The 13,254-nt window shown below is 56.4% G+C and overlaps 6 protein-coding genes across 6 annotated transcripts; 4 read left to right on the top strand and 2 right to left on the bottom strand.

Annotated features, from left to right (window-relative positions):
• Positions 1-76: 76 nt before the first annotated feature.
• On the bottom strand, positions 77-1,038 carry TRAVEDRAFT_41254 (uncharacterized protein; the record flags this gene model as incomplete). The annotated part of the gene is made up of 3 exons (XM_008033872.1): positions 77-514; positions 575-955; positions 1,012-1,038. 3 exons carry the CDS (start codon positions 1,036-1,038, stop codon positions 77-79), a joined length of 846 nt encoding a protein of 281 aa, XP_008032063.1.
• A 605-nt stretch (positions 1,039-1,643) lies between these two features.
• On the top strand, positions 1,644-2,596 carry TRAVEDRAFT_41253 (uncharacterized protein; the record flags this gene model as incomplete). Its single annotated transcript, XM_008033871.1, has 3 exons — positions 1,644-1,667; positions 1,729-2,091; positions 2,150-2,596. 3 exons carry the CDS (start codon positions 1,644-1,646, stop codon positions 2,594-2,596), a joined length of 834 nt encoding a protein of 277 aa, XP_008032062.1.
• A 434-nt stretch (positions 2,597-3,030) lies between these two features.
• TRAVEDRAFT_157574 (uncharacterized protein) lies at positions 3,031-4,030 on the top strand. The gene is made up of 5 exons (XM_008034367.1): positions 3,031-3,173; positions 3,241-3,472; positions 3,530-3,607; positions 3,664-3,723; positions 3,785-4,030. Exons 1-5 carry the CDS (start codon positions 3,134-3,136, stop codon positions 3,876-3,878), a joined length of 504 nt encoding a protein of 167 aa, XP_008032558.1. The 5' UTR covers positions 3,031-3,133; the 3' UTR covers positions 3,879-4,030.
• Positions 4,031-4,191: 161 nt separating this feature from the next.
• On the bottom strand, positions 4,192-4,671 carry TRAVEDRAFT_41251 (uncharacterized protein; the record flags this gene model as incomplete). The annotated part of the gene is made up of 5 exons (XM_008033870.1): positions 4,192-4,260; positions 4,324-4,338; positions 4,394-4,475; positions 4,537-4,598; positions 4,648-4,671. 5 exons carry the CDS (start codon positions 4,669-4,671, stop codon positions 4,192-4,194), a joined length of 252 nt encoding a protein of 83 aa, XP_008032061.1.
• A 621-nt stretch (positions 4,672-5,292) lies between these two features.
• TRAVEDRAFT_138095 (P-loop containing nucleoside triphosphate hydrolase protein) lies at positions 5,293-11,617 on the top strand. Its single transcript, XM_008034366.1, has 21 exons — positions 5,293-5,548; positions 5,618-5,704; positions 5,757-6,152; positions 6,212-6,311; positions 6,364-6,403; positions 6,451-6,567; positions 6,623-7,040; positions 7,094-7,377; positions 7,436-7,770; positions 7,828-7,844; positions 7,898-7,990; positions 8,040-9,161; positions 9,218-9,427; positions 9,489-9,611; positions 9,666-9,741; positions 9,797-9,834; positions 9,887-10,346; positions 10,405-10,710; positions 10,763-10,882; positions 10,939-11,001; positions 11,058-11,617. The coding sequence occupies exons 1-21, from the start codon at positions 5,474-5,476 to the stop codon at positions 11,387-11,389; spliced, it is 4,812 nt and encodes a 1,603-aa protein (XP_008032557.1). The 5' UTR covers positions 5,293-5,473; the 3' UTR covers positions 11,390-11,617.
• A 223-nt stretch (positions 11,618-11,840) lies between these two features.
• TRAVEDRAFT_41249 (uncharacterized protein) lies at positions 11,841-13,004 on the top strand (the record flags this gene model as incomplete). The annotated part of the gene is made up of 3 exons (XM_008033869.1): positions 11,841-12,340; positions 12,403-12,656; positions 12,721-13,004. 3 exons carry the CDS (start codon positions 11,841-11,843, stop codon positions 13,002-13,004), a joined length of 1,038 nt encoding a protein of 345 aa, XP_008032060.1.
• Positions 13,005-13,254: the final 250 nt, after the last annotated feature.

Here is a 13,254-nt window from a genome sequence, read left to right as displayed (position 1 = left end):
GGTAAATTCAAGCGTACCTAGAAGTAGATACTTCCAGGAATACAGCCCGCAGGACACCCATGGGTATAAGAACTAATCACGGGCCGACGACCCTAGGCAGGTCAACTACATCCACATCTTCAACTGCAGCGTTTTCGAACTTCCGCAATGGTACCGTGAAGCGGAGGGGCCGCTTCCCCGGACGCACCAACACGCACGTCTGCCCGTCCCGCAAGATGAACTTCTCTGCACCGGGCGTGATATCCTTCTGCTTGTAGCCGAATATATGCTCGGCCGACCGCATCTTCCCAGTTATCGGCATTGAAAGCCATGGCGCATCCGGGTCGGGTACGCCCCAGAGCTCGAATTTGAACGGCGAATTGACGGGATTGCCGGCGGCGTCCACGAAGTCCAAGCAGTACTCGGCGGCGGATAGCGAGCCGGGAAACAGTCGCAGAGAGTATTCGGAGTCGGGGATTGGCCGTACAAAGACGAACTTGTTGTCGTCGAGGTAGACTGACTTTCCAGGTTTGATCTACAGACAGAAGTGCATGAATATCTATCAGACACAAAAGACGCAACGTCATGAACGTACCCCAGTAGGCTCGACATGCGTGCCCAAGAGCTTTGCGGTTTGCTCGCAGACGACATCGTACCCGACGGCTCCGACGTTCATCGCGAGGTCTTTATCCAGTTCCGCGTATATCTCTGCGTGATTGCCCTTGAACTTTTTGATCGACAGTTGTAGAAGATCGAAGTCGCAGCGAGGCTCAAGACCAGGGTATTTTTTGCAGACTTTCTCGACGCATAGCTTGCGGAATTCCACGGCTCCCGGGGCAGGCGCTTCCTGCGTGGAAGAGAGTCCCGACGATGCTGACGCTGCGGGCGAGCTAGAGGGCGCCGCAGATTTCTGAGTCTTAGCAGTACGTTGTCGGGGTCTTTTAGAGTCGGTGTACGGTTTCTGCGCCTTCGCAGGCTACGAGAAGTCATTACCAGTGCCAACATATGTACTTGACAACGTGAAAGACAAACCTCGACGCGTTTGGCTTTGGTCTTCATGTCTTGACAAAGAGTTATTCTTGCAGCAAGCGACGGTTGCGCACTGTTCTGCTACTCGAAACGCGTTACTCGTGTATGTAGTTTAGTGAGTAAGCCGCGGGTATCTGGTGGTAGACGTCGAAGACGAAGTGGGCTCATCACAGTGCCCTCGGCTCTAAGCCACCGGCAATTGCCGGACTACTAGCCACTGTCAGTGATGTAGCGTTCTTAGACTTGTCCTCAACCTCCAAGGACCGCCAACGATACCCCTCAACCAAGCCGGTTGTCGTTGCTAGCATCAAGCGGATAAGGACAATACTTTTGATTCTACGAGTTCTTTCGCAAGAAGAGCGAAGTTCGCGCTAGCACGACCTTGTGCACATTTCTCCGCCGAACGACGCGGTAGGTGTTCTGTCGGAGCCGTGTACCGTTCACGAGAAGCGTCAAACAAGATATATAAACGCATGTGTGGTTTCAAAACCGGAATACTGGATGACTGACAAACCGTCATATTCAGTCTGACCGTGTCGCAGCGCGAGGGAGTATCGACTCGCGTGCGCCTGGAACGCAAGCCTCATTGCTTGGAAGGTTTACTATTAGTGCCTGATCGGTTGCTCATTCCGAACATGAAGACTCAGCCCACCCGCAAGGTTCGTACTAGCCACTGCGAGGTATCCATATGCTGCGACTGGTTATGCTGACTTCTCATAGCCTGCCAAGGGACAGCAACCTTACGACGACCCCAAAGGCAATCGCACAAATAAACCCCGCAACAAGGTTCCGTTACCATGTCCGCCGTCCATTTCGTCGAGTTCTTCCAAGCCCTGCCTCGGTACCGGCTCTGTGTTGTTTCGCAACCTCTGCGTCGAGAAGGTCCGCAAAGACTACCCCGGAATCGAGCCTCGCAGCGATTATGAGCTCGCCAGATTGTCCGAGATATGCTTCAAAGGTTCACCGACTGAAATTTACGCACAATTGGACAAGGATTTCGCGATGAGTGTCTCAGCATGCAGTTACGAGTCCATCATGGAGGCTGCCACGGCGCTCTTGGACAGTCATGTCGAGCCAAGTGGGGTACGTGCATCGACATGCTACTCCTTGTCCCGTACACGCCCGCTGACTCTCGTTGCAGCTCAAACCTGGATACTCCGCTCACGTCGATGACGACGAGAAGTTCATATTCGTCCACCCAATTCCCGACACCAAGTACTCCGTCCGACTGTTCCCCGGGTCGATCACCGCCGCCGAATACTGCCTGGACTTCGTCGACTCCGAAACCGGGCAGCCGGTGAACTCTTCCTTCAAGTTCGAGCTCTGGGGTATACCAAATACAGATACGCCGTGGCTCAGCTTTCCGATATGCGGACAGCTGCGGTCGATCGAGCGTGCACACGGTATCAAACAGAAGGACATTCAGCCAGGCGCGGAGAAGTTCATTCTACGAGACGGACAGACGTGTGTGCTGGCGCGTCCGGGGAAACGGTCTCTCCGCTTCACGGTGCCCGTGCGAAAGACGGAGATTCCGGACGTGGTCGATGATCAGGATGTATGGGACCTACCTCAGTTTATAGGCCCATGATTCACCTATACAATTTCTGTCACTCTGTGGCTCTCTTCATACATTTCGCGTGTACTTCGCCCTGCACATATGACAGTAATATTAAAAATCACGACGGACACCAGCCAGCCACACCCGCAATCGCTATATCCAACTTTCAGACCTTCGACGAGCTTTCTTTGGAGAGGGACAGGTCTGGTTGACGCTTGTCGAGCAATATTAATATATACGTCGAAATATCGACATGGTACGATTCGGCGTCCTGCGCCCAGATCTGGCCCAGATTTGCCTCCGGAGGAGTGGGCGGGAGGCGCGGAACGACGCGGGGGAAATGACGTCACGCGCTCCTCACGCGTCAGCCCACGCGGCCCTTCGATCGCTTCCCCGCGCGCGCCTGGTGGTCTTATTTCAGAGGTCTCGTTCGCCGCGACCGCACGCAGCACCCGCCTCACCCGCCCGTACATAATCTCGCCCCTCCCCCTCTCACCTCCCTCCCTCCTCCTGCTACCTCTCCTCACGCGCCTCTGACGACCGTAACGATCTCCACGAACGCACACGATGGTCAGCATCGACAACCACATCCGCCGCGGACATCCCGGTACGTCCCGCCCGCGTCGAACAGCGTGCTGCGCAGAGAACTGACCGCATCCCTCGCGCTGCTGCAGTCATCTTCGGCTTCATCATCTTCTTCAGCATCATCGAGCTCGCCATCTCTGCGTGGCTCGTGAGCCGGTTCAACCTGCGCCATGACTACCTCTCCATCGACGTGCGCGACCGCACGCGGTACCTGCTCTTCACCTCCTGCTGGACGATCTTCTTCTCCCTCTTCTACTTCGCGCTGTTCCTCCACTCCCCGACCGGGGGGATCATGACGAGCGTCCTCAGTCATGCCGTATTGTGAGTGCTGAGCCTGCGCCGTATAGCATATTTCTCATGTCTGACATATTTTCGCAGCCTGTTCTTGACCTGGGTATTGTGGACGGCAGGCGCTGCCGCCATTACCGCAGCTCTTGGAGGAGGACTGAACTGCTCGTACGTAGTTTTTTTACACTATTTGCGTAGTATACCCACTAACCAATCTACCGCAGTGCGCACTTCACGTACTGCGGCCAACTAAATGCCTTGGAAGGCTTTGCCTGGGTCGTCTGGTGCGTTGCTACCTCTCCTCATTCTCCTGCGAACCCTTCTGACCTCGTGGGATGTCTGCAGGATCTTCGTAACCTTCGCACTCCTCGTCGTCTTCTTCCGTGGGATCTCTGCCTCGCGTCGTGGCGACGGCTACCGTGGATCCCTCATTGCGTAAATCATCCGGCCCAAACTACTGTTCCTACCCACGCGTCGTACCGAAGTGTGTTGTATCTTTGCGCGCAAGCTAGCGCGCGTTATTCCGGGACTATGGTATCATTTGTTCCATTGTATCCCTAGTAGTTGTTTAATACATTTCAAACAACCATCGGAGTACATGCCAGAAGCTTGAAGTGAGATATTGACACCGGACCTGTATCGTAGAGCTGAGCCGACAGAGGGGATCGAACTAGGTCCTTGACAGTTCGAGACATGAAAGAGCATCCAGGGAGCACCGAGCTGAGTCCAGAGTGCAGACACGTAGAGCAGGCCTAGTCATCGTCTGCAAGCCCGTAGTCGTTGTGTACTTGTCGAATGGTCGCCTGCCGGTACGACGCGAGCTGGGTATATGTGCATACATACATCGACCTTCGCGTTCATCCAGCAAGGGTACTGACACTCACCTTCCCAATCAGGATCTAAAGGAGCACGACACATTAGCGAGTATACAGAGTGCAGACGTGCAGCACACACCTGAGTGGCATCTTTAGCTTCGTTGTACTGGTGCAAGAGCTTGATGTGGCGCGAGACGATCTGCGCCGCGTCCTCGTCCTCGCTATATGCGTGCAAAGACATTTTCAGCAAACCGTGTGGTTCACGCAAAATGCAAGACGCACCCGAGGACCTTCTGAAGCTCGTCAATCTCGGCTTGGATAGCCTCTATGCGGGCCTGCTGGGCCTGGGTCGGAGTGGTCAGTAGGAGCAGCGTAATAGTGGTGTTTCCTGACCTTGCCGGACGTCCTAGCGTGCATATCGAGCGTAGAAGAGATGAAAAATATTTCTGTATGCGCGGAAGAGCGTGGGGGCGAATCTAGGTGGGCGTAAATGGGCGTATGAGGCGAAGGAAAGAAGGACTTCGATCGAGGAGGCGGGGAGCACTTCTGCGAGTGCCACGGTCATGTGATGGCTTCTTCGCGTCGCGACGCGTCGACGGCGGCTTCCAGTCCTTCGTCGTGCCCTCCAATAAGCAAGTATCTCTTCGTTGGAGTCTTCGTACCGCGGTGGCAACGGTGTTATTTATGGTCATGTAAGATAACTGCGCTTTCGAATTTGTTGAGGCCAACCCGCCGGGTGCCGGGAGGATGTCGACCCGACGATTCCCAGGCGATGGCTGTCTGATAGGCAGCAAGGAGAAAGCAGCTGAAGACTGCTTGTGAAGACGGCGCAGGTAGCACAAGGATACTGAGCTTCTGGCCAAGGACGCTGAAGCAACGACAAGGCTCTGGGCAAGGGACGTCGGTATCTGTCCTTGAGCGCCCCGACTCCGACGGAGGAGCGCGCCGGCGCCGTAGCGCAGACTGAGATCTGAATCGGCTGCGGTGGGTGCTTTCAAATATACACCGGCGGGGACGGCATGGCCGCACGCCCTGGCCCTGCTTTCCACACGACTGTCATCTTCTCACTGTCGCTGTCTGTTACTGCGCTGCCCGGGCTATGCTTGTCTGACGGGGCCCGAGGACTACTTAGAGCGCGCTCTGCTGGTTTATCTTCCGCTTCGATCTGTCTCCCTAGGTTTCTTCCTCTGCGGTTCGCTCGCTCTCCGAGTCCTCCACCATGGCGGGCCTTTTCTTCAGGCAGTTCGCGGTCCTGTTCTGGAAGAACTGGATCGTAATGTCAAAGCACCCATGGGTACGTCTCGACCAGTGGACAGAGTCGTCGAGGAACGCTTGACTTAGTCGGCGCGCACTCTGCCTGTAGCTCAACATTCTGCGGTGCTTCATCATGCCCATAGCCTACGGAATCTTCCTAGCCGTCGCCCAGATATTCCTGACGAAGCCCAACAATGTGAGTACACAGTATTGCTCTCCCCCTCCGAGCAACGTCCTCAGTCCTGCAGTACGGGCTGGGCAGCCCCGTCCCGGTGCACAGTCTCGCCTCCGTCTACGACGGCTCCCTCGCGCTCATCTGGGCGGACGGCACGAACGGCACAGGGAGCAACCCCTCCGCACACGACATCATGGCACTCGTCACGCGCGGCTTCAGCGGGAGGCAGCTCAGCAGCGTGCGGCAGCTCGACTCGCCCGCGGACATCCCGGACGCGTGCCCGCAGAACTTCAACCTGTTCTCGGAGTGCTATTCGGCCGTCGCGTTCAATTCTCTTCCGGGGCCGGATGGGCTGTTACCGCTGAACTACACGTTGCGGGCGGACGGCGGGCTGTTTCATATAGATGTGTTCAGGCACACGAGCGATTATGAGGAGCGGATTTTGCCTCTACAGTGGGCCATAGATAGTGTAAGTGCTTCGTCTCTCGATTGCATGTGTGTGTGTCTCTGACGCTGTCGTATGCATAGGCTATCATAGAGTTGCAGACTGGTTCTGCCCCGCAAACCCCGCTCGAATGGCCCTTTACTCAGGAGACGAACGAGCAGCAGAACACAGACATTCGCCTCAGTAAGCCGTATCAACCTATTGAACCAGCAAAAACTGACTGCTGGGTCTGCAGGTTATATCCGAGGTCTGCGCACATTGCTGGTTCTCGCATTGTAAGAGCCACTCTTCCTCAGCGCAGTCAGGCACTTACAGCCCACAGGTTTGTATGTTTCGTCGGGATAGCGTACCAACTCCCCGGGTCATTCGGCGGCGAGAGAGCCAACCTCCTGACTGCCCATCTTAAGGCGATGGGTCTCATGGACTCGGCGCGCATCATGTTCGTATTTCACTATCCATTCCAATTCACAGACGCTGACGCCGCGGCGCTGCAGCTCCTGGCACCTGAGCGTATCGCTCGCCTACCTCCCCGCGTGGATCATCGTCGCGATCATCTGGCACGTCCGCATCTTCACCGCGACGAACGTCGGGCTCGTCATCGTCATCCACCTCCTGCTCGGCCTCACGCTCGCGAGCTGGTCCTTCTTCGTCGCCGCGCCGTTCGGCAAGAGCCCGCAGCTCGCGGCGGTCGCGTCGACGTTCCTCGCCATCGCGTTCGCGATCCTTGCGCTCGTGTTTGCGCGCGCGAGCAGCGGCGCCGCGTTTATCTTCACGATCATCTTTCCGCCGGGCTTCTATATCTTCGCTATCCGGGCTGTGTGTGGGTTCGAGGTGCACCAGATTGCGACCAGCGTGACGCAGCCCGATCCGGACAACGGGTTGCGCCTGCTGCCCCTCATCATCGCAGCCATCGTGAGTCGCATGCATTTCTTGCTGTATCTGTCAGTATCTAATGCGCTGCGCAGATCGATGTGTTCTTGTGGCCGTGGCTGGCAGTTCTGTGGGAAAGACATCTCTACGACGCGCACAATGCGACCGACCGCTCGTGGTGGTCTCGCCTACGACACCGCAAGACTACGGCAGAGAACGCACTGACAATCGCGCCGGACACTGCGGTCTCGATCAAGAATCTTGGTAAGGACTTCAAGACGTCGTTTTGGAAAGGGGAGAAGAGCCTCGTCACCGCGGTGTCCGACCTCAGCCTCGAGATCCCTAAGTTCGGCATCTACGTCTTGCTCGGATCCAATGGGTGCGTCCAAAGGCGTAGCACATTAATCGCTTTTGCTCGTGTGCTAATAGTATGACAGTGCCGGGAAGTCCACGACGATGTCCGTCCTTGCGGGGCTGCTCGGCCGCACGCGCGGCTCCGTCGTCTTCGAGGGTGGCGTCGAGCATCCGCCTCGCGGGACAATCGGCATCGTGCCCCAGAAGAATGTCCTCTTCCCTGAGCTGTCTTGTTACCAGACCCTGCGTGTATGGCGTGCGGTGAAGCGCGCGGACACCCACGCGGAGGAAGACGACATCGAGCAGCTGCTGAAGGATTGCGACTTGGGCAAGAAGATCCACTACAACGCGAATGCGCTGAGTGGCGGGCAGAAGAGGAAGCTGCAGCTGGCGATCGGGTTGATCGGCGGATCGAAGAGTGAGTAAAAGTGGCAGATTGCTTCTTTTTTGGAACTGGACTGATATACCATCGCAGTTGTTCTGGTTGACGAGGTACATCATCGTATCAAGTCAGGAGTATTCAATAGGTTGCTGACTCGCCTCAGTGTACCTCTGGTGTAGACCCACTGTCACGTCGTGCTCTATGGCGAACGCTCAGTTCAGTGCGCCACGACCGGACTGTCGTTTTCACCACTCACGTAAGTATCTACCTCACAGTTCCGCACCTGCCACTAATCTTCTGCGTAGTTCCTGGACGAAGCAGACCTCCTTGCGGACACGATCGCTGTGCTTGCTGCGCCAGGCAAACTTGTCGCCCACGGAACTCCTGTTTCACTCAAGTCCAATTTAGGCGAGGGTTATACTGTGGTCGCGTCGTTCATGACAGAAGAAGGGCTGGCGGAGAAGTCGACCATTGGACACCAGACCGAACTGCTAGACCGCATCCGGACGATAGCCCCGCTGGCCTACACGTCCTCAACTACGCCCAACGAAGTGTCCTACCATCTGAAGCTGAAGGATCCTGCGATCGTCCAGGAGGTATTGGAGCTCGTGGAGGAGACCCGGGAGACAGATGGTGTCGCCAATTACTCCGTCATGAGCACCTCGATCGAGGACATCTTCTTGGGACTGATGCATGACGATACGCGCGCGGACGAGAAGGAGCTCGAGAAGACCGGATCGTCCACGACGCCGTCTCTTTCGACCACCCCCGTACCGACTCCGCCCGTGCTGCACCTAACGAACGGCCGGCGCCGCTCGCCCCTCAGCCAGGCACTGACCATCTTCCACAAGCGTGTGCTCATCGCACGGCGAAGCTGGCTCACGCCGTGTCTAGCTGTTTTAATCGCCGTCGCCGGCTCCTGCGTCCCCATCTTCTTCCTCAGCACTCGCCAACAAACCTGTGTAAGGACCTTCCGCACGGTACCCACCACCCCAGTCTACCTCCCTGTTTCGCCTCTCGGGTTCATTGCCGAGAACATCACAGACTCGCGCGTGCTCGAGTCTCCGCCGGGGATTATTTCCACGCTGGGGAATACGACACGGACGCTGCTCATAGACAGCTTCCCCGATAACTCGACATTCATGAGCACCATCGACCAGACGTTCCGCAACCAGTCGTTCGGCGGAGTCTCGATCGACCAGCAGTCGGGCACGGCATTGTTTGCGTGGGAGGCGACGCCCCCTGGGCTCACTGGCCTCGTCATGCTCAACCTTGCGTCCAACCTCTTGTATAACACTGCACTTAACGCCACAGGGAAGACGCCTCCCGTGCCGAGTCTGATCCTTGCCAATTACCAGACCTTCCCCGGGATCGCAGCGGGAACGCTGGTGGCATTGAAATGGGTTGCATTCTTCGGCGCTGCAATGGTATGTCCTCTACTGCGATGGCTACCACACGCGAGATGACTGACGTGCGGCGACAGGCTGTGTACCCTGCGTTCTTCTCTCTTTACGTCGCGAAGGAGCGCCGCTCGTCCGTCCAGGCCATGCAGCTCTCCAACGGCTTGTCGGACCCTATTGGCCTCTGGCTCGGTCACCTTCTCTTCGACTCCGTCTTCGCAGTAATTGTCGCCACACTTGTTGTCATCGTCTTCGCCGCCGCCTCCAACCAGTTCAGCGGTCTTGGGTTCTTCGTAAGCCATTTTCCTATAAATCACTGAAAAGCAGCAAGCAGTCACTTACGCGTCTGACCAGTGGGTGGTCCTAGTGTTATATGGCATTGTGGGCTCGTTGTTCGCGTATTGCGTATCGCTCATGGTCGCTTCTCCCTTGGCGGCATTTGCGATGGCCGCTGGATACCAAGTCATCATGTTCGTTGTAAGTACTCGATGTCCATGTGTCGGTATTGATCACTTTGCTAATGCGACACAGCTGTACTTGGCAGCGTACTTGCTCACCCTGACCTACGCAAAGACATCTCAAGCTGGCACGGATCTTACCATCATCCGTTCGTACACGACCATTTGCAAGCTTAGTTGAGGTGTTTATTAACGCTGCTATAGACTTTACTATGTCAGTGTTGGCTCCGGTAGCCAGTGTGGTAGGTCAATAAGCTTTCTCGGACGGGCTCGGGCTCACCTTGATCCATATAGCTCCGTGCATCGTTTGTTTCCGTCAACCTCTTCTCTCTGCTCTGCGATGGAACCAACCCAGTCACCGCTGCTTCCCTTGGCGACATATCGCGGTACGGCGGCCCGATCCTGTATTTGTTCATCTACGGCTTCGTGCTCTTCGCTATCCTCGTATGGGTCGACTCCGGGTCGCTCCTGCCCCGCAAGATCACGCAGGGTCGAAAGAAGGCTCCCCCACCTGCCGTTGCGGAAAGCACCCAGTCTGCTGCGCCCGGTAGGGTTGCGGGCAAGGACGTCCACGACGAGGCTGCTGTGGTAGCGGACTCTGGCGATGCGCTGCGCGTGCTCAACATCGTGAAGGCGTTCGGTAGCGCATCCAACAGGGTGGTGGACAATGTCAGCTTCGGTGTATCCCAGGATACCATCTTCGCCCTTCTCGGACCTAATGGTGCGGGCAAGACCACCACGTTCAACGTCATCCGTATGTATTTTCCCCTCTACACGACATAGCCTGCTTTAACAATTGACCCTCAATCTAGGTGGCGATGTGATCCCCGACCAAGGCGACGTGTTCATCAACGGCGTTTCGATAGTACACCATCCTCGAGCAGCCAGGTTGTCCCTTGGAGTGTGCCCACAGTTCACAGCGATCGACTCGCAGCTGACGGTCCGAGAGCATCTCCTTGTCTATGGTCGTCTGAAGGGTCTGTATCGCGGAGAGGAGGTGCAGAGCAACGTCGAGCGGCTCATGCGCGCGACGTCCTTGCACATGTACGCGGACCGGCTTGCGAGTAAGCTGTCGGGCGGCAACCAGCGCAAGCTTTCCCTGGCAATCGCGCTTATAGGTATGTTACTCTTTCGTCTTCCAGGTCCCCAGTCGCTGATCTTATTTGTCAGGGAACCCATCCGTGGTACTGATTGACGAGTTTTCGACTGGCATCGACGCGAAGATGAAGCGCGATATGTGGGGCACCCTCCGGAACGTCGCCGTCGGGAAAGCGATTGTCATCACCACCCGTGAGTTATCACGTCCATTACTTCTTACACACCCTGTTGTGACACTGTTTGTCTAGACTCCATGGAGGAGGCATCCGCACTAGCGAACAAAGTTGGTATCCTGGCGAAGAAGATGCTTGGTGAGTGCGCCTGTAGGCCTTCTCAGTCGCAGCCCACTGATGCATGGTATCATCAGCGGTGGGAACAACCAACTCGCTCGTTGAACGCTACGCGACATATGAGGTACACTTCTCATGTCGGACGCGCGAGGAGGTCGTCCACGCGCAAGAGCTGATGGCCCAAATCCCTGGTGCGCGCATGGCCGACGACGTGGCGACTCGGTTCGAAGTCCCGATCGGTGGAGGGATGTCCCTCGCTAAGCTGTTCGCTGTGCTCTCTGGGGGTAACTTCTCGGAGTACACTGTTGAGCGTGCGACGCTAGAGAGCGTGTTCCTGAAGGTGATCAGGGAGAACAATGTGCTCGAGGAGGACACGGAGAAGCGGAGGCGGTGGTGGAGGATATGCTGACCTGTGCTGTGCTTCTTGTTCTACGCGCTTGGATGACCGCTCTCGATAGCTGTGGTATATACCGGGGATACCCAGGGACACTAGACTCGTGGACGTATATTACCACTGTATGTTATTCCTACATATGCATCGGCTGATCACGACGCGGAGGTGGTTCAAGTCGTGAACTATCAGCGCTCATGATATGGTACGTCGACATCGCTATTGAATCGACTGTCTAACACCCCCGTCTCTCTATAGGCACCGCCCTGGACACGGTTCCTTTATGGAAACGCTCAGCTGGGTACATACCGTCACAGCGTGCATTCGGCCAAGACCGCGTGGTAAATGCAAGGCAGAGGCAAGGTCTACTTATCCTGCGCATATGTGCCTGAGGGGCTTCGCCGTGCCCCCCACTTCCCCGCCACTTCAAATATCCACGCTCAGCACCTCCTGCACATCCTCCTCTCTAATGCCGGTCACTCTCGACTTCCCTATAAATGTCAACGATTTTGTCCACAATGGTATGGACCTGGGTACGCCGTTCATGACGCCAGCGGAGCTTGTGGCTTCCAACAGCAGTCACCCCCGCGGCCTTGTGCCGGTTCTCCGCCTGCCAACGAAACCTGCACAACCGAACACCGATGTCCGTTACACACTCAAAGCCCCACGTCCTCTCCCCTACTCCGAATACAAACTGTTCCGTGCGCAGTTGCTCGAGAACGAGAACGTCGTTGGCGATGTCGTCTGTAAGGCAGCCGAAGGGCCAGGCATTCTGCTCAGATCGCTGCGCACGGAGGCCAATTTGTACCAGGGCAGGCTCGTCCCACTCCAAGGTGATGTGGTGCCAAAGCTCATTGGGTACTTCGAAGGCTACATGCCTGATGAAGAGACGAAGCTTGGAGTGCTCGTCCTGGAGTATGTCGGCGAAACATGGGCTGACGGTTCTTCGTGGACGTCGCGAGAACTCAGGTTAGTACCAGTGCGCATTCTCAAACTCGATATCGACCCATTCCCATGACTTCTCCACACAGCCAGAGGATTATAGATGCGTACGTCAAGATTCACAAGGCCGGCGTCCAACAGGGATCGCCGGAGTGTCTGTCTTATACCATACGCCCAGAAGACGAACGACTGTTCATCGTCGGGTTCTCCGGTGGTGGCGAGCACGACTGCCGCAAGCCCGACATGATGATTCTCGAGATGGGCATGATGATGCCCAACGTGCCCTGGCTCGACTGTAAGGAGCTATGCGAGCTGTTGGCACAGCTTCATGCCTGGATTCCGTGTGAGTGCTCGCTTTCGCTCCGTGTCATACTGAATCGCGCTCATGCTATGGCGCGTCGCTGCAGGGCACGTTCCATACATCGGAGTCAGCGCCCCCATAGAAACCGTCCTCGAGGGAGAAGAGGCCCTCGTTGCCATCGCCGTTACGAACCACGAGGACCACGCACGGGAGGGAGCGAAAAGCACAATCAAAGACCTGAACAAGTTCATTGAGAGAACGGGGTACGATATTCCCGCCGCGCTCGCGAAAGATAAGGCCATGCAGGAGAGAATGGTGGCTGCTGGGGTGGTAGTCCAAAGATTTATGTCGAAGGATGGTTCTGATTCGGAATCGTCGGGAGAAGAGTAACGCGTCATCTATTAGCAGTTCGTGCTAGCTGTCACATTGTAGTTTCCGAGTGCCCCGTACGGGAATTTTGGACGTCGAGTTACAGACATAGAGCCTGCCGTTCCTGAGGTCGTAATGAGTGAGCGGAAAGCGGGGGATGCGATGACCGTGAGCAGGACTCTCACCTTCGTCATCTTCCCTGCACAATCGAACCCTCTGGCGGCGTGCGGATCGATTCGTACAGCCGCTGTACCGCGTCCCGGACCTTGCT

Source organism: Trametes versicolor (genome assembly GCF_000271585.1).
Source record: "Trametes versicolor FP-101664 SS1 unplaced genomic scaffold TRAVEscaffold_1, whole genome shotgun sequence".
Taxonomy (NCBI): Eukaryota; Fungi; Basidiomycota; class Agaricomycetes; order Polyporales; family Polyporaceae; genus Trametes; species Trametes versicolor.
The sequence above is the reverse complement of the archived record's forward strand: the minus strand, read 5'-3'. Positions and strand labels throughout refer to the sequence as shown.

Coding starts and splice junctions, on each gene's coding strand:
- TRAVEDRAFT_138095 (XM_008034366.1), top strand. CDS start 5,474: ATGGCGGGCCTTTTCTTCAGGCAGTTCGCGGTCCTGTTCTGGAAGAAC. Junction 7,041..7,093: donor CCCTCATCATCGCAGCCATC/GTGAGTCGCATG, acceptor TGCGCTGCGCAG/ATCGATGTGTTCTTGTGGCC. Junction 10,883..10,938: donor AGCGATTGTCATCACCACCC/GTGAGTTATCAC, acceptor CTGTTTGTCTAG/ACTCCATGGAGGAGGCATCC.
- TRAVEDRAFT_157574 (XM_008034367.1), top strand. CDS start 3,134: ATGGTCAGCATCGACAACCACATCCGCCGCGGACATCCCG. Junction 3,473..3,529: donor GTCCTCAGTCATGCCGTATT/GTGAGTGCTGAG, acceptor ATATTTTCGCAG/CCTGTTCTTGACCTGGGTAT. Junction 3,608..3,663: donor GGAGGAGGACTGAACTGCTC/GTACGTAGTTTT, acceptor AATCTACCGCAG/TGCGCACTTCACGTACTGCG.